Source organism: Fukomys damarensis, unplaced genomic scaffold (genome assembly GCF_012274545.1).
Source record: "Fukomys damarensis isolate Sample0158 unplaced genomic scaffold, DMR_v1.0_HiC HiC_scaffold_1, whole genome shotgun sequence".
Lineage (NCBI taxonomy): Eukaryota > Metazoa > Chordata > Mammalia > Rodentia > Bathyergidae > Fukomys > Fukomys damarensis.
In genome coordinates, this window is record NW_022900913.1 from 252,550 (window position 1) to 273,927 (window position 21,378).

The 21,378-nt window shown below is 42.4% G+C and overlaps 1 protein-coding gene across 3 annotated transcripts in view; it reads left to right on the forward strand.

Annotated features, from left to right (window-relative positions):
• The first annotated feature begins 2,680 nt into the window (after positions 1-2,680).
• Exoc3 (exocyst complex component 3) overlaps positions 2,681-21,378 on the forward strand; it is a 33,683-nt gene continuing 14,985 nt past the window's right edge. Inside the window, exons 1-4 of one of the 3 annotated variants that reach the window (XM_010603526.3) lie at positions 2,681-2,827; positions 4,708-4,898; positions 16,613-16,832; positions 20,147-20,828. In XM_010603526.3, coding sequence (XP_010601828.1) covers positions 4,755-4,898; positions 16,613-16,832; positions 20,147-20,828 — 1,046 coding nt within the window. In that variant the 5' untranslated portion in view covers positions 2,681-2,827; positions 4,708-4,754. Of the gene's footprint in view, positions 2,828-2,940; positions 3,062-4,707; positions 4,899-16,612; positions 16,833-20,146; positions 20,829-21,378 lie in introns of those variants that run through there. The other 2 variants (XM_010603667.3, XM_010603610.3) reach the window with 2 other exon arrangements.

Sequence of the window (21,378 nt, forward strand, 5' to 3'; positions counted from 1 at the left end):
AACCACAGGAAATGCATATAGGTGGGTGTGGCCCGGGTACTAGGGAGTGCTTTTATTGGGGAGATAGGGATGGCTGGAGCTGAAGGGCAGAGGGTGGGAGGGACAAGTGGAAGGCAGGAGGCACAGTTCTGGACAGGACCCGGCAGGCCTAGGTAGAGGCCTCATTTGTGGACCAAAACCTCCAGCTGGGGCTGGGCTGAAGCCAGGGCTGATGGGGGCACCAACTGCCCCAGGTTTCTACATCAGGAGCCAGGATTCTTGCTGTACTTGTTTGCCCTTGGGAGTTAGTTTGCAGGAGTTTTTGTATTCTAGATAGCAATCTCTGGTCAGTTACAAACATTCCAGTGTTTTCTTTCTGCCTGTGGCTTGTCCTTGCATTTAAGGGTATTTTTCTTATATCATACAATAATTTAATTTTTGTTTCTATTGTGGTACTGGGGATTGGGCCCAGGGCCTTTACACTTAAGCTATATCCCCAGCCCTTCAAAAATTTGTTTGAAACAGGGTGCCACTGTTTCTAAGTTACTCAGCCTGGATTTGAACTTTTGGTCCTCCTGCCTCAGCTTCCCAGGGTCCTGGGATTTCAGGTGCATGTCACTATGCCCAGCTTAAAGTTTCAGCATAGCAATTTTTTTTTCTTGGTACCAGGGATCAAACTTGGGTCTTTGTGCTTGGGAGGCAGGCGCCAGAACCACAGAGCTAAATCCTGGCCCAGCATAGCAAACTCTTTATCCTTTTCTTTATGGCTTATGTGTTTCTATCCTCATAATTGTCTTTAGCCATGGCTTTTGCCAGCAAAACCCATGCATTAGGATAATATTATGCCCCCCAGTCTTCCAGAGGGCTCACAGCTGGTGTGTCAACCCCCTCTATTCATAACCCTTCTGTTCATGTTTCAGATGTTATCTTAAAAAGAACCATTTCACTGTTTTTAATCCATTTATGTTCTAATTATCTGAGGATATTTCTACTTCTTAAGCTGTGCTTTCAGTCACATATGATCTGTCCTCTTCTACCCTGTCCAGAATTGCCTTTGCTCTTCCTTCTTTATTTGGAAGCTACAGTTCTTCCTTAATGTACACATCTGAAAACATCAAGCTGCAGCAAGATCTCTGTCCTCCCAGTAGACCCAGATTTCAGATGCACCCACCTTCTGTCCGGGTTGAGAAGGGCCCCAAGAAGTCTCTTGGGTTTGCTCTGCAGGGAATCTAAGCTCTGAGCCTGGCCAGTCTTGGCATCACCCCTGATGCAGAAGCTGTTTGTTTTTAGGAAGAGCCTTTCACTGAGGATGTCCCATTTGGGTATATGGGCTTTATCCAAGGGTACCTGTCTGCTCACCACCTGCTGGGAGCGTAAACCTCCTCCCCTATAAAAACCCACAGGTGGGCCCTGGGGCCCTCACTTATTTCCAGAAGCCTGCTCCAGGGTAGCAGACTCTCCTCCCTCCTCTGCTCAAAAGGATGCTCATTATATCTATCAAATATTCCTGGGTGTGGCACAAGAGGTTATCCCATTATTTAGTCTAACAAAAATAAATCAGGTTTTTTTTTTTTTTTTTGGTACTGGGGATCAAACTCTGGCCCTTGTGCTTGTGAGGCAGGAGGTGGAACCACTGAGCCAAATCCCTGGCCCAAGAAAGATTTTTAAATCTTTTTTAAAGAGTTGTAATGAAAAAGAATTTAAATCCTTCAATAAAATATTTAATCTCCAACCAGCCTGGTGAACTTAGGAAGTTATCTGGGAGGCCTACTTCAAACCCAACCAGACCTTGATAGTAGGTGTCTCTTAATGTCAAATGCTGCCATATTTTGGGTAAGAGTCCTAATGCTTCATTTTGGCAAACATGTTTTCATTAGTTTCAAAACATCTTTACAGTTTTAATTTCAATCATAATTTTAACTTTTTACATTTCTCCATTGCTCAATTTGTAGCTACATTTTCAGAAGTTAGTAGGTAAAGATGAAATCCTAAAGCTAGGGGCCATCTTCAGCAGGCGGGCAGTTTGTGGTTGTGTTGGGGTAGGGGTCCTTTCCTCCAGCTCCCCTCCCTGCCACCTTCAGACCATTCATTCTGTACCATCCTGGTTGATTTTCAGAAGTGCAGTACTATCTAGCGGTTGGTAACACAGCAGTCGATATCTTGAGTGGGCATGTAAAGGCAAGAAGAGTCCCCACAACAAACCCTGAAATCTTGGTCGCTGAGCACCTGTTGTTTTTGCCCAGGCAAAACGCAGTTCCAAAGCAGTAACTCGGGGACCCTTCTGCCCCCGAAGGGTGCCCCCCCCCGCCGCCGCTCGGACCCCACAGCTGTCCTGCCGGGTCCCGATCTGTCTGCGCTCCTCGTTTCCAGGTGTCGGTGGGTGGCAGTTAGTGGCAGGTTACCGCCTGTTATCCATATTGTTGATTCATTCACTGCATGCCTGCCCTGCACCAGTCGCGGGTCTTGGGGAGCACCAGGCTACAGCATCAGACTATAGCAAGGTCTACTCCGTGTTGGAAGAAGGAGGAAGTGGAACACACGAAATACTGGAGAGGCCAGGAGGAAGGGGCGGAGGGTTAGGATTAGGCAGACGTTCGGGGCCTGCCAAGAACACAGAGGAGAAGACGTGGAGGCCTGGAGCAATCCCAGAGGAGCGCGGGCAACCGGTCCTGACGTCCTCCGGCTCGTAGGCAGCGACCCCAGTCCGGGTCCACAGCGAAGGTCCACTTGGCTCCCACCCGACCCTCAGCGGCTCCCTCCTCCGCCCTTCCGGCCCGGCGCCGGAAACGGAAGTGTTTGTTACTGCCCACTTCCGGTGTGGGCTTCTGTAGCTGTGGCGGCGCGGACGGTGAGGCGCGTTCCATCTGACTGCGGAGGGAACTCCGGGGAGCTCGCGGGTCTCCTTCTCTTTCCTTCCGGGGCGCCCGCAGCGTGAGGCGCAGCGGGGCCAATTTGCAGTGACCTCTTTGGAAGCTGTGCTTCCCTGTGGGCGGCCCTGCATTCGGGTTCCCGTTCCCGTGGGGCGGCCCTGCGTGGGGTGTCCCTACCCGGAGATTGCCCAGCTCTGAGCGGTGTCCCCGCGGTAGGAGCTGCTTTTCTGTCTGTGCGGGTGTTCCCGCGGTGGGTCCCCCTTCCTTGTTGTGTGTCCCCGCGGTGGAGTTCCCTTCCCTGTGGGGCGACACCCTCGCTGTGCGGTCCTCTCTCTCTGCGGTGTCCTCGTGGTAGGGTGACTCTAACTGAACGCTCTGCAAAGGAGGCAAACCTCGGCCTCTGCTCCTGACTTCAGAGCCCCTAAATTCGATAGTTTAAAGGCTGTAATTAGAACCTGTCGTTCAAGCTTTCTGCCTTTAGATTTTTCTGTTTTCTCGTTTCTGGCAGATTCTTTGTTGGGTGTGTTTTGCTAGTTGGCTGGGTGCCACTGCCCGGGCTGCCCTCCCAGAGAAGGTGGTAGGAGAGGTGGCAGACTTTAATCTATCATTGAGATGGTCAGACAACCTTACTGTGTGTCCATCAGAGTGGTTGGATATCCATTTCTCGAGTTTAACACCCAGCCCTGTGACTCAGAATCAGCGATTTTAATGTCGGTGGAAGTATTGAGATAACATGTCAAAGCAAAACAAGAAAACAGACACAAAAAACGCACACACAGTGGAATCTCCACTTACAAAGAAATGGAAAGAAAAGAATTGGGAGGAAACAAGCCCTCTTTGAAGTGTTTTCCTCTGGCATCTTTGTGTTTTTCTGTCTTACTCAAATTTTCTGCATTGGTGTACCTGGTTTCATAATCTGAAGAAATAGTGGTTTACAGTGTTGTTCCATTTGAGAGAGAAGTGAGAGGAGATGCAGTGTGTACAGATGGGAGGAATTGTTAACTGGAAAACCACCATGGATTTCAGTGTTTTTTGGAAAACGTGGTAATGGGGAGTGAAAAATTCTACAAAGTGCGTCTTTTTTATGTCTATAAAGAGGAAGTTAAATAGCTCAAATCAAGGGGAACAAATGTTGGTTGTGTTCCCTCATTTGCCACGTGCTCAGCAAACAGCTCCACATCTAGGATAATGTTGGCACTGGGATGTAATGCAGCCTGATATTCTAAGCATCTGTGCTCTGTCTACCGTATCTGAACAAAAGGAGTCATGTGACTTCTACCCTCTCACCTTTGCTTTGAAGGCTGTTAAAGATTGGAAATGGTGGGCCAGGGATTTAGCTCAGTGATTCTGCTGCCTGCCTTGTAAACGCAAGTTCCCGAGTTCAATCCCAGGAACCAAAAAAAAAAGATTGGAAATGGTATTTTTGATAGCCAAGACTGGTTATTTTTGAGGAGAAGTCACAGGACTTGTGCTTGTCCACTACAGGAAGTGAGGGATGTGTGTCTTTTTCTGAAGCATCCTTATACAGCTGCTCCACAGGCACGGCCACACTGTGGGGGAGAAGTGCCGTAGAGAGGACTTGGTGTGGGAAGTGGTTGGGGAAGTGTAGACAACCTCTGTGCCCATATCTCATGCCTGTGAGATCCCCCCACTTCCCCATTAAGGACAGACTTTCCTGTGCTTGAGTCTCAAAGGTTTGTCATTTTGTTAAAGATCGTATAATCCAAGTTCAGTTTTGATTCAGGTTTGCTGTATTAAGCATCTTGGACATACTTCCAGTGTGTGCACTTGGCTGTTGAAGGGGAGGTTTAATCCCAAGGTTTTTGCTTGCCTAATGTTCCTCCTTCCACATACACAGGCTGTCTGGGGTATGACACGAGGGCAGATCACACCTGCTCATTGGCCATGAAGGAGACAGACCGGGAGGCTGTGGCAACAGCAGTCCAGAGGGTTGCTGGGATGCTCCAGCGCCCGGACCAGCTGGACAAGGTGGAGCAATATCGCCGAAGAGAAGCTCGGAAGAAGGCCTCTGTGGAGGCCAGACTAAAGGTAGGAGGCCTCAGATATCATGTGCCGAGTTTCTGATTTCTAAATGATGTCATGTGGTGATTTTGCAAAATTAGACTTTGTGACAAAGTGGAAGGGGATAGATTTGCCCTTTACCTTACTTAGCAATTCCTTCCAACAATGTGTTACCAAGCATAGATTTACAGAGAAGACTGAGGATGTTGAAAACTCCACAGCAACTTTCAGTACTCTGGAAGAGTCGATTTAACTTTTTAAAACAATACCTGCTTGTTATTTGAAGCTCTTCGGCAGAGTGCCCCTGAAGAGAGTTCTGTTTCCATCATTTCAATACCCTATGATAGTGGGTTGACCATACGCTGGCATCTGGTGGAGGAGAGCAAGGCAAGGTATGTTTATGAAGAGTTGTGATGGCGATACTTGCCTGTTGCCCAGCACCCTGGAGGCTAAAGCAGGAGAATGGCTTGAGCTTAGGAGTTTGAGGCTAGCATGGGCAACATAGGCAAGACCTCCATCTCAAAAATGAAAAAAGAACAAAAAAGGCGAAACGTAGTTCAGCAGTAGAGCACTCTCCTAGCTGCACAAAGCCCTCGGTTTGAGTCCCAGCACCAGACAGACAGGCACACACACACGCACGCACAGAGTGTGTAACAGCAAGATGAAAGAAAGTCATTCTTTTTTCAAAGTACTGTATGATTTCAAGGGCTTTAGACTTCATTGATACAGAGAAGTAAAATGTTATTAACCACTTTCCCGTCCAATTATTTACATACAGGATGGCCAAAAACTGTAATTTTTCATTAATTTTTTATAAGATAACAGGAAATATAATTCAATACAAGATCAACTGGTTGAAATGCCAAGCAACACTTGGGATAGTCAGTATGTAAATAAATGCATGGCCCAAGTGGTGCTTGGGGTAAACTGTAAAATGATAAATTTAGAAAATTTGGTATAATTATAAGATGTTAAAAACTACAGCCTGTTAAGGGAGGGCAGGGATAAGGGGAAAAGATGAGAACCAAGACCTGTCATGTAAGGGTACAAGATCCCAATGATGAATGTAACTACTGTGTACCTAAAATGTACCAATAAACTCAGTGAGAAAAATAAAACAAACAAACACAAAACCACAACCTGCTATAGTTGACATGTAGCACACAGAATATTTTGAGGGTTTTGAGAGATTGCCTTGGAGGAAATTTGTTCTCAAATTGATGAGCAGTGAGTTCTTCCTGCTGAAAACCATGCAAGTGCCCAGCAGACAGCAGGCTTGCTGCATTTGTATGAGTGTTTGCTTGGATTAACAAAGCACCCAAAGACTGCAGTTTTGTGCTACTTTAAACAATTGTTTGGACCTGCTGTGGTTTTTGTTTGTTTGTTTTTTGTTTTTTTTAATAGGGTCTTACTATGTAGGCAGGCCTTGAACTCACTAGCCCAAGCTGGCCTCAAACTCAGCAATCCTGCCTCAGTTTCCTGAGTGCTGGGATCACAGGTGTGCACCACCACACCCAGCTCTTAACTTCATTTTTAGCCTGAACTTTTATCTCTTATAGAATCTGTGAGATTAGGGCTGGGGATTTAGCTCAGCAGTTCCGCTGCCTTGCAAGTGCAAGGACCCGAGTTCGGTTCCCATTTTCAAAAAAAAAAAAAAAAAAAGTGTGAGATTAATTAACAATTGTCAGTGGTAGTAGTGAATTAGAAACCTCAAGAACTCATGATGATAGTTAGATGTTTTTTGTGTTTTGGTACTGGGGATTGAACTCAGGATCTTGCACTTGCAATGCAGGTACAGCACCACTGAGCTAAATCCCTGGCCCAATAGATACTTCTAAAGACAGTATAGACTCCTGGGTAACATTTATTTCTTGTTATGGATCCTACTACCTTGTCTGTCCTCACTTCCCATCTACTTGCTGCTATTTTTCTGGCATCTACTTGTGGTGGGTATTTCAGCTGGGCCAAGGAATGGACCTGAATCTTAAATGTACTTGTCAGTGTAGCTGTGCCACTATCCTCCAGCTGGGTCTGATTTGCTAAATGGCAGGAGCCTCCACTCCCAAGCTGATGATGTCCTGACCATTCTCTCTGCCTAGATAAGGCCTGTTGGTAAACAGTTGCCAGGGGAGACTATGGGTGGTGCCTTTCTGAAGATAATATTTAGGGTGGCTACAGGCCCCCTGCATGCCCACAGTGGTGTCCAGTATATCTAGGCCATGAGGCTGGATAGGGAATGTTATAAGATTTTTGCTTTGAAGCTTTAAAAAAAAAAGTTTATTATTAGTGCATGTTTGTAGTACATAATGATTACATTTATCATGGGGAGTTTGTACATGTGCATAACACATCTCAATTCTTTTTTTTGTCCCCTTCCCCTACCATCCTTTCCTGTTCTCACCAACTCTTGTTCCCCTTCCCATTTGCAAAAGTTCTATTTTTCTTCACTTTTTTTTTTTAATTGTTTTTCTCTTTCCCTTCCCTTCCCTGTATCTCTTATACCCTTTCCATTCGGAAAAAACAAAATGAAACAAAACAAAAACTCTCCCTTACTTCCTATTATCTTTTATTTTGCTTTTTATTTATACATTGGGTCCCATATAAGAGAAACCATGCAATATTTAAACGTATATCTGATTTATTTCACTTAGCATTATGGTCTTGAGGTGCATCCATTTACCTACAAACAACTCAAGCTTATCCCTTTATGGCATAATACTACTCTATTGTATACAAATACTATATTTTCTTTACTTATCCATCTGTTGATGGGCATATAGAATGTTTCCCAGATTTAGCTTTTATAAATTGTGCTGCTATAAACATAGGTATGCATGCATTACTGTAATATGTCTTTAACTTTCAGGAAGGTGAATAGCTGGGTCAAGTGGAATTTCTAGTTTTAGTGTTTTGAGGAATTTCCATATTGATCTCCATAGTGGTTGTACTAGTTTACATTCTCACTGACGATTTAAAACAGTTGCTTTTACCCTTTAGCCTCTCCAGCATATGTTATTTTTGATTTCTTGATGGTCATTTTTTCTGGATGACAGTGGTATCTCAATGTTGTTTTAATTTGCATTTGTCTAATGATCAGGGATGTCGAACATTTTTTTCATGTATTTATTGGTCATATGTACTTCTGAGAAGTGTCTGTTCATTTGAATTGCCCAGTTTTTTATTAGGTCTTTTATTTGGGGGAGGCCTAATTTGCTTTGAGTTCTTTGTATATTTAGATGTCAGTCCTCTGAGGAATAGCTGGAACAGTTTTTCCCCATTCTGTAGGTTATCGCTTCACTCTGCTAGTTTCCTTTGAGATGCAGAGGCTTTTTAATTTGATATGATCCCATTTGCTGATTCTTTGTTTGTGTTATTTTTTGTGCCATTAGGGTTCTGTTCAGGAAGTCCTTGCCTATGCATATGTTTTCAAGAGTTTCTTCTGTTTTATGTTCCAGCAGATTGCTTCTGTTTTAACATTTAGATCTTTAATTCATTTTGATTTTAGTTTAGTACATAGTAGAATATATAGGTCTAGAATCATTCTTTTGCATGTGGTTATCCAGTTTTCCCAGCACCATTTATTAAAGTGGCTTTCTTCCAGTGTATGTTTTTGGCCCCTTTGTGGAAGATCAAATAGTTGAATGTGTCTGAGGCTGTTTCTGCTTTCTTTATTTTGTTTCATTGTTACTCATTTCTGTTTTTATTCTTGTAGCTCTGTAATATATAACTTCAGATCTGGGATTATGATGCCTCTTGCTTTGCTATTGTCACCCATAATTGCTTTTACCATTCTAGATCTCTGGTTCCATATGAAGTTTTGGATTGTTTTCTCCAGATCTGTGAGGCATGTTGTTGGTATTTTGATTGAGATCACAATAAATCTCTCTCGATTTTGGCAGTATGGCCATTTTGACTATACTGGTTTTGTCTATGCAGGAATGTGGGATATCTTTCCATTTTCTAATGTTCTCTTCGCTTCCTTTTCTTTCAGAATGATATAATTTTTGTTGTAGAGATCTTTCACTTTCTTTTAGGTTAATTGCTAAGTATTTCATTTTTCTTGATGCTATTGTAAGTGGTATTTTTCTAATTTCTTTATCAGTGGGTTCATCCTACTGATTTTTATGTGTTGATTTTGTATCCAGCTAATATTCCTGGATTTGATTATTCTAGGAGTCTTTTAGTGGAATTTTTGGGGCCTTATGTAATGATACTTTGATTTTTTCCCTTCCTATAGATATTCCTTTTATTTCTTTCTCCTACCTAATTGCTGTAATGTTTTGAAGACTATATTAAATAGGAGTGATGATAGTCAAAATCCTCGTTTTGTTTCTGATTTTAGCAGGAAAGCTTTTTTTTCCCCATTTAATGCAAGTAGTAGATTTGTCATAAATGGCTTTTATCAGATTGAGATTTGGTCCTTCTGTATGTATTTTCTTCAGAGTTTAAATCATGAATACATGTTGGATTTTGTCATAGGCTTTTCTGCATTTATTGAGACAAGTGTGATTTTTGTCCTTGCTTCTGTTTATGTGATGAATTACATTTTTTGATTTGTGCATTTTGAATCATCCTTGCATCCCTGGGATAAAGCCTACTTAGTCGTGGTGTATGATCTTTTTGGTGCATTCTGTTTGCCTGTATCTTGTTGAGGATTTTTGTATCTATGTACATTAGCGATTGGCCTGCAGTTCTCTTTTTTGGATCTTTATCTGGTTTGGAATGAGGGTAATGCTAGTTTTCAGGAATGACTTTGGGAGTATTTATTTCTCTTTCAGTTTCATTAGACTTTGAGTAGTATTGACATTAGATCTTCTCTAAAGTTCTTGTGGAATTTGGCAGTGAATCCTAAGGTCATGGGCTTTTCTTGTTTGTTTTTTGGGGGGTGAGGGAGACTCGGTACCAGTTTTATTTGTACTAACCATGTACAAATCACTTTTTAAAAAAATCACTGCTTCTGTCTCATTTCCTGTGAGTGGATTACTCTGGATTTTTAAGCCTTTTTGGTTCAGTTTTGGTAATTCACACATATCTAGGAATCTCTCTGTTTCTTCTGAGTTCTCCAGTTTACTGATGTGTAGTTGGTAGTAATTTTCTAGATTTTGGGAGTGTCTGTCATGATTGCATCCTTTTCATTTCTAATTGAATTGATTTGTGTCTTTATTTTTTCTGGTAAAATTGCCCAGCTCTTTGATTCATTGATTCTTTGTATTTTTTAAAATCTCCATTTCATGAATTTCTGCTCTGATCTTTATAATTTCCTGCCTTGTATTAGCTCTAGATTTAGATTGTTCTTATTTCTGTCGGATCTTGAGATAGGTACATCATTAAGTTATTTATTTGGGGGCTTGCTCTGTTTTTCTGATTTGCGCATTCACAGCTACAAACTTCCCTCTTAGGCCTGCTTTCATTGTGTCCCATAAGTTTCGATATGTTGAATGGCATTATTGTTTAATTATAGGAATTATCTTATTTTTGTCTTAATTTCTTCTGTGACCCATTGATTATTTGAGTGTGTTGATTCATTTCCATGTGCTTGCATAATTTTGGTGGTTTCTTTTGCCATCGATATCTAGTTTCATTGCACTATGATCTGATAATATATGTGCTGATATTTCAGTTATTTTTTTTATTTATTTATTTATTTTGGTTCTTCTGAGACAGGGTTTTACTATGTAATTGAGACTGACCGGGCACTCAGTATGTAGCCCAGGCTGGTTTCAAATTCACAGCGATCCTCCTGCCTCAGCCTCCAGAGTGCTGGGTTTACAGGTGTATGCCACCATGCCCAGCTTTGTATTTATTAAAGAATGCCTAATTTGCTAATATACTTTCTGTTTTGGAGAAAGTGCCATGTGCTGCCAAGAACATGTATTCTGTTGGGTAGAATGCTGTGTATATGTATTAAGTCCATCTGTTTGAAAGTTCAACTCTGATTTTTTTGTTGTTGTTGATTTTTAGTTTGTTTAGTTGATCTATTTGTGATAGTGGGTATCGAAATCTCCTACTATAATTGTACTGACATCTGATCTTTCACTTCCAGTAGTGTTTGTTTTATGAAATTGGATGCACTATTATTTGGTGCATATGTGTTTATAATTGTTAACACTTCCTTTTGAATGGTTCCCTTAACTAATGTGTAGTGACCTTCTTTGCCTTTTTTGATCAGTTTTGGTTTAAAGTCCAGTTTTTCTGAAAATAGGATAGCTACTCCTTCTTGTTTTCAGAGTCATTGTGTGGAATATTGTTTTCTGTCCTTTGACTTTAAGTCTATGACTGTCTTTTTGGATTAAATGTGTTTCTTGCATATAGCAACTGTTGGATCACATTTCTTGATCCATTCTGCTAATCTGTGTCTTTTGATTGGCAAATTGAGCCCATTCACATTGATGGTTAAAACCAATAAGTATTATTTTATTTCCTTTCATTGTATTATTTTCCTGCTGCTAATTCTCTTTCTTTCTCTTCTACTTAATTGTTTTCCCTGCCTGATGCCTTCATTCTTTTAGGCTTTTGGCCTTGTTAGCTTCCTTGTCTATTTCTAGGACATCCTTGAGAATTTTTTGAAGTGCTGATTTGGTAATCATGAATTTCTTTAGGTTCTCTTTATCATGGAAATATCTTAATTCTCTGTCAATTTTGAAAGATAATTTTGCTGTTGTTTGAGTTAGAAGTTGTTTTCTTTTAGGGCTTGAAACACTTCACTCCAAGCTCTACTTTAAGGAGAAGGACTGTGCTGTGAAGTCTGCTGTAATTCTGACAGGTTTTCCTGTATAAGTAATTCATTGCTTTTTAGATTCTGTTTTTGTGTTACATTACTGGTATTTTGACTGACACGTCTTTTGGGTTGATTCTTTTCTGATCGTGGCTATTTGGGGCTCTGTATGCCTCATTTAACTGTATGTTATTTTCCCATGTTTAGAAAGTTTTCTCATTACTTCCTGTAAGCCCATTTTTTTTATGCCCTTTGTGTTGTCTTCTGATTTTTCGTTAAGTCTAGTTAATCTTAGTCTTCTTTGCATTATATAGCAGCCATTAGATCCATTTTTCATGTTCTCTTGTTTTTAAGATGTCTCATTAATTGGTCTCCAGCCACAGCCGTAACTTATAGATCTGACACTCTGTCCTCACCTTGGTCCCTTCTGCTACCCATACTGTCAATAAAATTTTTAATCTGAATTTCTGTGTGGAACATTTTTATGAACTCCCAATTCTTTTCCATGCTGGACATTCATGATTTGTGCCTCTTTCTTTAGCCCTTCTATTTTTTTTATTAGTATTTTTTCTAGACTCTGATCATTTATTTTTTAGGATTTAATTATATCTGCTTTGAATATGCTAAATACCGTATTGATCTATTTTGTTACTACCACTGTTAGCATTTCATATATTTTAGCTCTGTGGCTTTTTATTTCTTTCTCCTTGGTGCCCCTTGGATTGACTTTGGCGGAGTTGGAAGCTGTTTTTTGTTGTTGTTTTGGTTTTGGTTTTTTTCTGCTACGGGGATTGAACTCAGGACCTAATGCTTACAAGGCAGGCACAGTGCCACTCATCTAAATCCCTGTCCCTTGCTTTGTTTTTTGAGACAGAATTTCATTATGTATTTCAGGATGGCTTTGAACTTACTGTGTAGCTCAGACTTGCTGCAGGTCTCCTGCCTTAGTCTCCTGAGTGCTGGGATCACAGGTGTGCACCATCATGCCTGGCTAGGAGCTTTTTCATGTTTCTTTTTCTTTTTCTTTTTTTTGGTTTTGGTTTTGTTTTCTGTGCTGAGGCTGGCAGAGTGATTATAGTGGGTATCTTTTTTGCTAGTATGGAGACCTCTTTAATTGATGTCTACTTTTCAGAGAGGTTTTCTGTGCACAGCTAGCTATTGGCCTTTGCTTCTGTCTCAGGATCCAATCAGCTGTTTATTTGAGAGGGGAGGTTGATAAGAGCTAAGAGCATGAGGTCATTCTAAGAGCCAAGAAGCACCAGGAAAATGCAGCCTGTGATGGCAGCGTCACAGCATACTTTAACATGATCAATTCCCTAACATTCTCCCCTCTTTGGTTTTAGATAAGAAACGGCAGCCAGTGTAAACCATACGCCAGGGGAAGGGGGCAAAGTGTTTGTCTTCTGTAACTACTTCCTGCTGAGTCTGGGGCGACGAGTCGACCTAGGGGCAGGTGTGGGGCCTGGCCAGCTGCATTGTCCTTTATGAACATGGAATTGTTGACAGCAGTAGCATTTTTACTGGAATTGTTGGTAGGGCTTCCTGAGAAAAGTCCAAGCACACAAATCAGTTAATGAGGGAGGAGAGAAGGGGTAGAAGATAATTTGTATGAGGCTGTGGACTGGGTTGGAGGGTTACTAAGAACAAATAAAAAGGTAAGGATTGTGACTTCAGTCATGGTGAAGTCTGATAAAGTTTTTTGGAGCCACACATTAGTGACCCAGTTGGCTACGAGGGTAATAGGACGAGGGTGGGGAGTAAACCAGAGAATATCAATCTAAAGATCATTTAGAAAATGTTTCAGCTGAGCTGAGATCTGAGCTGTGGTTAGTCGGTTAGCTGTCTTGTAAACACGGTGGTCTTGCTTAGGTCTCTGGCCTGAAGTATCAGATGGTGAGCCATCTGTTGAGAGACTTGAGCGGAGAGGCGAATGACCTGAGATTGAATAAAACAGAGAACACAGGGGGCAACTGCCAACAGTGTAACCAATAGAGGGATCATAAAGGGAAGTAAAGAGGTTAGTAGAGGACTGTTGAACCAGCTAGTTAGTCTTCTATTAGTTCCAAATTCACGTTCCCTGTGTCGCCTTTCTAGGCTCTCCTGAAGTTGGTGGATTTGGTCGGGTATCACTCCTGATTGGTTATCAAAGAAAAAACAGTTGTTTTTTAGATAGCCAAACAAAGTCTCCCTTTTTTGCGAATAGAAGATCAAGTCCTTGTCTGTTCTGCAGGACCACCTGAGAAAGTGAATTGATCTGTTGTTGGAGTGTCAGGATCACCTTAGAAAGTTGGGTAATATCTTTTTCATGTTGTACTGTCAGGTATTTTCATTGGACTACAGAGTGGGACAATCCTGCCATTCCTGTAACCATACCTACTGCTATGCTCAGTGCTGTTATGAGGGGCATAATGGCCACCTGTAATACTCTTTTTTGTTGGGCTCGGGCCATCCTAGTTATGGGGATGGGGACTCTCTCATCTCCTGGTATTATATAGAAATGGGGGGCCAAAAGAACTGCAGCACAGAGAGGATTTTAAGAGGTATTAATTTTTGACAAGACAGTTTTATACAGTGTGGTTATGTTGCAGAGGGAGTTGTTTTAAAGATATCTCTGGTATGGTGATGTTTTCTGTAAGACTGAGGCATTGCCTTTGTAGCTGGGCCAGGGATCATTTGAAGTGGTGGCGTGTGGAGGAGACATTGTGTACAACCTGGATAACAGACGGGGTGAAGCAGTCTTGGGTATTCAAGGCCTGCAGGGTGATGGTGAACTCTAAACCTGGATCCATCCCCTCCACGTAAAGCCTGAGACCCCACATCTTTCCAGACTGCCACAAGGGATTAGTGGGACCTTTGAATGATGTGGAGGAGAGGCGGATGTGCTGATCTGATTGGGCTGGCTTCTATGGAGTCAAGGTATATACCAGGGGCCTATCGGCTTGGGTAAGGTTTAGGAGAGAAAACAGGAGCAGGAGAGGAGCTATTATTGTCTCCAGCAATTAAGAATGGCAAAGAATGAGATTGTGATGTAATAGGTCAATGAGAGTAAACACCTGGAAGTAAAATTATAATTGGGAGGAGATACTGTGGCCAATCCTATCCCAAGGACAAGTCCCAGGAGTATTAATATAAGAAGACTTAGGATATCAGTGGGTGCTGTAGTGTGAAATGTGTCACAGTACCCTATGAGAGGATGAGAGGGTAAACAGGTTGGCATATCTGACTCAGGACTGGATGATGGTGAAGGATCCTGGGCAACCAGGTCTTCTAGAATTCGAGTAAGTTTGACCTTCAGAGGTCCCGTGGAGGTGGCTGAATAATGTAGATGAGGTCCTGTGGATAAGACTGGGAGAAGAGCATGAGAATATGGTTTAACATGAGAGTAATGGAAATATCCTGGAAGGGACTTAAGTTTAGAGCAGGGCTTTGAGTGTATTGTCTCCTGGAGTCAAAGTCCATGAAGTTCTCTAGATAGACCTGTTTTACTTTAGAGTGGTGGCAGCTGAACTTTGACAGCTGTGGGAGTAACCATAAGTTTCTTATATATGGCCCTTTTCATATATAAAGTCTCTCAAGATACAGGATGGCCTTCCAAACAAGACCTCATATGGGGAGAACCAGTATGATTTGGGGTTTCTCTTATTTTAAAGAAGGCCAAAGGGAGCCGATCAACTCATAACCCGGTGTTATTTGACAATATTTATCTCAATGGTACAATTTATCATTTTTTAACCTTACAAGAACTCTGAGGTCAATAAGTAGTATAACAGTTTAACTAGATCTTGTACAACCTGTTATAAAGGCTGGCCCGTTGTCACTGTCTATAGAGAGAGGCAGACCAAACCTTGGAATTTTTAATAAAATCTTGTATACCTCTGAAGCCCTCTGTTTTTATAGGGAAGGCCTCAGGCCCTCCAGAAAAAGGAAAGATCCATACTAACACATTTATAACCTTTATAGGGGTGGGTGTCTTAATCAAGAGGAATATTTGGGAGGAGAATGGGCCTCAAAAGTCTTATCACTAGGGCCTGTTTATTGATTGCCCCTTTTGGTTATTCTTTTCTGCTGGGTGTTTAAGACCAAATTAAAGTGAGACCTACGTTAATCAGTATGAACCTCTTATCTGTCAAGGTCAGTTAAGTCTCTTTAGGCATTATTTTGGAACCATGTATAGGGCCTCTCAGCATCCAGTGTCAGCTGTTAGGATGGGTCCCAGCCTTGCTTTCCCATGGTGCTTTTAGTAAAAGCGTGGAAGATTTTTTTGGTGACCCTCCTTTAGCACACATTACATTTGTCCTCTGGTGTCCAGCAATCTCTCTGTTCAGGAGGTTGGATGTAGGATGTTGTAGAAAAGGTTCCTTCGCTCACACTGTTTCGTTTTTACACCAATGTTTATTTTTCTTAGGGCTAGCACTGCTGGCCCATCTGTTACTTCTCCCTGAAGCAGCTTACTCTTCTAGGCTTACTTTTCTACTTGGTATTGGTCTCTTCTTTGATGAGGTCTGTTTGGTAGTCATATCTGTGGCTCTGTGTTTTTCAGAACTGTTTGCAACAATGAAGTAACTCCATTATCCCAAGGGAAGTTAGGTGGAATCTGATTGAGATCTTCTATTCCAGATTTTGGCCCCTTCCAAAATCAGATCCATGGGTTGGTTAGCACTTCTGTACCCCCAATGCAGAGGGGAAACAAAATGCAGAGCTGGCTCAGAGTCGGCGGTAGCCATGGCCATGGCACAGAATCCATGGGTGTGGAGCTGGTCAGGGGCCTGACCTTGCATTTAGTGGGGCTGTGGGCCCTTGCACTCATGGAGCGCAGTGCATAATTGTTCTGTTCCCAGGCAGCAGTAAAAGCAAATGTTACCATAGGAGTCAAGTAAATCCTTCTTAAGTTTATTCTTTCTTCTGATACTGTTTCTTGCTGCTCAAATTGTTCTTTCTGAACTTAATCCTACTAGGGAAGGTTTGTTCCTCTGTAGACTGTGTGGCTGTCACAAGCTTTGCTTACCTGCTTGATATCTCCCTTTAGGCTGCAATCCAATCACAGCTGGATGGGGTGCGTACAGGCCTAAGCCAGCTCCACAATGCACTCAATGATGTCAAAGACATCCAGCAGTCACTAGCTGATGTCAGCAAGGATTGGAGGCAGAGCATCAATACCATTGAGAGCCTCAAGGATGTGAAGGATGCGGTGGTGCAGCACAGCCAGCTGGCTGCGGCTGTGGAAAACCTCAAGAACATCTTCTCAGGTGAGTACAGACTGCAGGCTGGGGGCTGCCGGAACACTGAATGGTACCTTTTCATGGCTCACACTTATTTTCCCTCCAGACATGGGGAACTGTGTAGGTAGTATGGAGGCAGTTCCAGCACTTTTGTGCAGTGCATGTCTTAGGCTGTCTTGGAATGGAGGATAAGCTTGTTTCCTGCCTGCTTACCTGCTTATCTGAATGTGTAGAAAAGATGTCAGGGAAGTGCAGGCTAGTGGAGAGCATGAAATTTTATGTCAGGACAGAGCCCAGAAGTGGACAACTGAGCCAGTGCTGGTGGTAAGAGGTGGCTGCAGATGAGTGGAACAGTAGAGAGGCAGCCACACACACATACCCTAGAGAGGCCATGGCCTAGGGGAGTGGACAGAGGTGAGGGTGAGGGACTGAGTCACAGGGCTAGGAGAGCACCAGGCTCAAGCTGAGGAAAGTGTGGGGGCCACAGAGCAGCTGGGGCAGAGTAGTCTCAGTCTCCATGGACTGGACCAGACCCAGCAGGGAAAGGAGGTGGAGGACAGGCACATCCAGAGTCAGTCTCTCTGACCCCGGTGGGATGCAGGTGCTCCAGAGCCTGTCATCAGACGGTGTCAGTTGTGCCTGCATGCTGGCCTCACAGCACAAGTCAGAAAGTGTTCCCTCCTCTGCAGTCTGGGAAGGTTTGAGGAAGGATTGATGTCAGCTCTCTGAATGTTCAGTGAATTTACCAATGAGTCTGGCAGATAGTCTGGCTTTTTTATTGATTACTGATTCAGTTTCCTTACTAGCTATGGATCTATTCAAATTTTCTGTTTATTTGTGGTTTAGTCTTGGTAGTCTTTGTGTTTCTAGAATCTTGTCTGTTCTGCCTAGATTTTCCAGTCTGTTATAACAAGTTTTCAGCGTACGGTCTTACAGTTAGTTTTCTTAGTTTCTGAAGATAGTTATGTTCCCACTTTCAATTGTGATTTTATTAATTTGACTTTCCCTATTTTTCCCTTGTCCACCTAGAGTAAGGGTTTGCCATTGATCTTTTCAAAAAACTCACTTTACTGTATTGATTTTTATTTTCTTAATTGCTTTTGTGTTGTTTTATTTTGCCCTAATCTTTATTATTTCTCTACTTCTGGCTTCTGGCTTAAAATGGCACTCCTTTAAAAGCTCCTTAAATTGTAAGATTAGATTGTTGATTTGAGGTCTTTTTTTAATGAAAAAAATTTTAGACAAACATTTCATGTTTTAACACTGCTTTTTACTTCATCCCTTAAGTTTTGGTATGTTATACTTTTATTTTCATTGTTTTATTGTTTTGTGTTTGTTTATTTGTTTGTTTGAGACAGGGTCTTGCTATGTAGCCCAGGCTGGCCTTGCTGTGATCCTCCTGCCTTAGCCTCTCTAATGCTGGAATTACAGGCATGCACTACTACAACCCAGCTTCATTTTCATTTTTATTCATCTTTTAATTTCCCTCATGATTTCTTGTTTGCTTTATTAAGAGTGTTGTTTAAATTCCACAGATTTGTGGATTTTTCAGGTTTCCTTCTGTTACTGATTTTTTAATTTCAAGTTTTATTTGGAGAAGATGCTTTGTATATTTGTCTTTTTTAAAACGTTGAGACTTAATTTTTGATGTAAATGTAATCTGTCCTGAAGAACACCTGATTGTGAAGGGTGTGTGCTGTATTGTTGCTGCTCCTGTGTGTCATGTGTCTGTTTAGGTGGGAATGTTTGTTGTGTTGCTCAAGTCCTTTGTTTTCCTGCTTACCTCTGCCCATCCATTTTGTATTTGAGTTTTTTTGTATATTTGTTTTGAGATAGCATCTCACTGTGTAGTTGAGGCTGAACTTGAACTCACTACTAATCCAGACTGGCCTCAAGCTCAGAGTGGTCTTCCTGCCTCAGCCTTGAATGCTGGGATGACATGCATGCGCCACTGTGCCCAGTCTATCCCATCCATTATTGAGAGGTGGTATTGAAATCTGCAGATATTATCATAGAACTGCTTCTGCCTTAACTTCTGTCAGTTTTTGATATATATATATATATTCGTATTCCAAACTTTCTGTTATTTGGCAATGTCTTAATTTCTCCCTCACTGGTTTTTGTCCCCAGCGGGGAGCATATTAAGCAAAGTGCTGTTTTCCACTGGGCTGTATTCTCATTTTGCAGATATAAGATTCTTAGTGACAGTGTTTGTCTTTTTCAGTTTACATACATTAGCCCCCTGCCTTCTGATTTTCAAACTTTCTGATGAGAAATCTAGAGATATTACTATATTTAGGAGCCCTTATTTATGATGAGTTGCTTCTCTCTTACTGCTTTTGGAAATCTATCTGTGTCTTGCAAAAGTTTGATTTTATAGTGTCGTGAAGTGAGTCTGTCTCTTTGCTTGACCCATTGGGAGGTCATTGAGCTTCCTGGATACTTAATATATTTATGTCTTTCATCAGACCTGGAAGTTTCCTGCCATTATTCTTGCAAATATTCTCTTTTCTCCTCTGGAGCTCTCACAGTCTGCTGGTTTGCTTTATGGGTCTACAAGGACCCATGGACTCTGTTCACTTTTCTTCATTTTTCTTTCTTTTCCTCACTATGATAATTCCTATTGTTTTCCCCTCATACTCTCTGTCTCATTCTCCAGCCTGCTCAAATCTGCTCTGAACCCTACTTTTCATTTCAGATGTTGTACTATCAGGTCCAGTTTTTGGTTTCTTTTTAGGTTCCCTGTCACTTTATTGCTGTTCCCATTTTTGTTTATGTATTGTTTTCTTTACTTTCTCCATACTCACTTCAGTTTTTGAGCATCTTTAAAAAGTGGTTTTTAAAGTCAGTCTGGTAGATTTCTATTAGGTCTTTTTCAGGGATGCTTTCTTTGATTTTTTTTTTTTCCTTTGAACTGGAGCATCTTCTTTGTAGTGTATTTTGTGATATTTTTAGTTGGAAATTGGACATTTCGGTCTAATAATATGCTGACCCCAGAGTCACATCTCCCATTACTGTTGTTGAAGAATAGGGTTCTTTAACACATACTGGCTCCTGAGAGCTGGCACAAGCTGCTCTAGGAGCATCCCACATTGCTTGCCACAGGGTGGAGGTGGAGGTGGTCAGTGGGTACTGTACCAAGGGCTAGTATTGATCAAAATTAGCCTGATTTATGACCCAAGCCTTCCTCTGAGAGTGGCCAGCCTTATGTAGACTCCGGAATTCAACATAGTCACACCAGACAGATTCCACCAGTGCAGATGCCCAGGGAGACAGAGGCTTGGTGTCTCCCATAGCTTTTGCTGTGTTTTTTATGGTACTGATTTGTCCCTTATCTGCAGTGCCTGAGATTGTGAGGGAGACCCAGGACCTGATCGAGCAAGGGGCTCTCCTGCAAGCCCACCGGAAGCTGATGGACTTGGAGTGCTCTCGGGATGGACTGATGTGTGAGCAGTACCGCATGGACAGTGGGAACACACGAGACATGACCCTCATCCACGGCTACTTCGGCAGCACGCAGGGGCTCTCTGATGAGCTGGCCAAGCAGCTGTGGATGGTGCTGCAGAGGTCACTGGTCACTGTCCGCCGAGATCCCACCTTACTGGTCTCTGTGGTCAGGATCATTGAAAGGGAGGAAAAAATTGACAGGCGTATACTTGACCGAAAGAAACAGACTGGTTTTGTTCCTCCTGGGAGGCCCAAAAGTTGGAAAGAGAAAATGTTTTCCATCTTGGACAGAACTGTGACGACTAGAATCGAGGGCACGCAGGCAGATACCAGGGAGTCTGACAAGATGTGGCTTGTGCGTCACCTGGAAATTATAAGGAAGTATGTTTTGGATGATCTCATCATTGCCAAAAATCTGATGGTTCAGTGCTTCCCTCCACATTACGAGATCTTTAAAAACCTCCTGAGCATGTACCACCAGGCCCTGAGCACAAGAATGCAGGACCTAGCATCGGAGGACCTGGAGGCCAATGAGATCGTGAGCCTACTGACATGGGTCTTGAACACCTATACAAGGTAGATCCCATATGCTTCCTTATGTGGAAGCCACTGCACAAACATACTGACATGCAGTTTGCACACAATCTCCTGATTCTAGCTGTGTGGGTCTTGCTTTCTAGTTTTTGAAGATATTTCTCATCCACTGGTTGGGGCCTTAACTGGACATCAGACCCAGCCTTTGGGTTAAATGTGTCCTTGTTTGGGTGGTAGTGTCTCTGCTCTCAGCCTCGACATGTGCACTTTATGTCAGGCTGTTTCTGTTTATGGACTTGGCTCTTCAGCATGATGCCCTGTGGCAGATGTGTGTTCCCTGTTCTTACAGATAGGAGCATGTGACTTTAGGAGTTACTGTGACCTTCACCTCATCACTGGGCTGGTGAGGAGACCACTGGTTTTGACTCTCCTCGCCAGTTCACCACGGAAGTTAGCCTTTCAAAAGTCAGGAGCTCCAAGCCAGGTGCAGGGGAGCAATACCTGTAGTCCCAGCACTCAAGAGGCTGAGGCAAGAGGATTACTTGAAACTAGCAGTTAAAAGATGATCCTGGGCAATAGAGTGACACCTGAG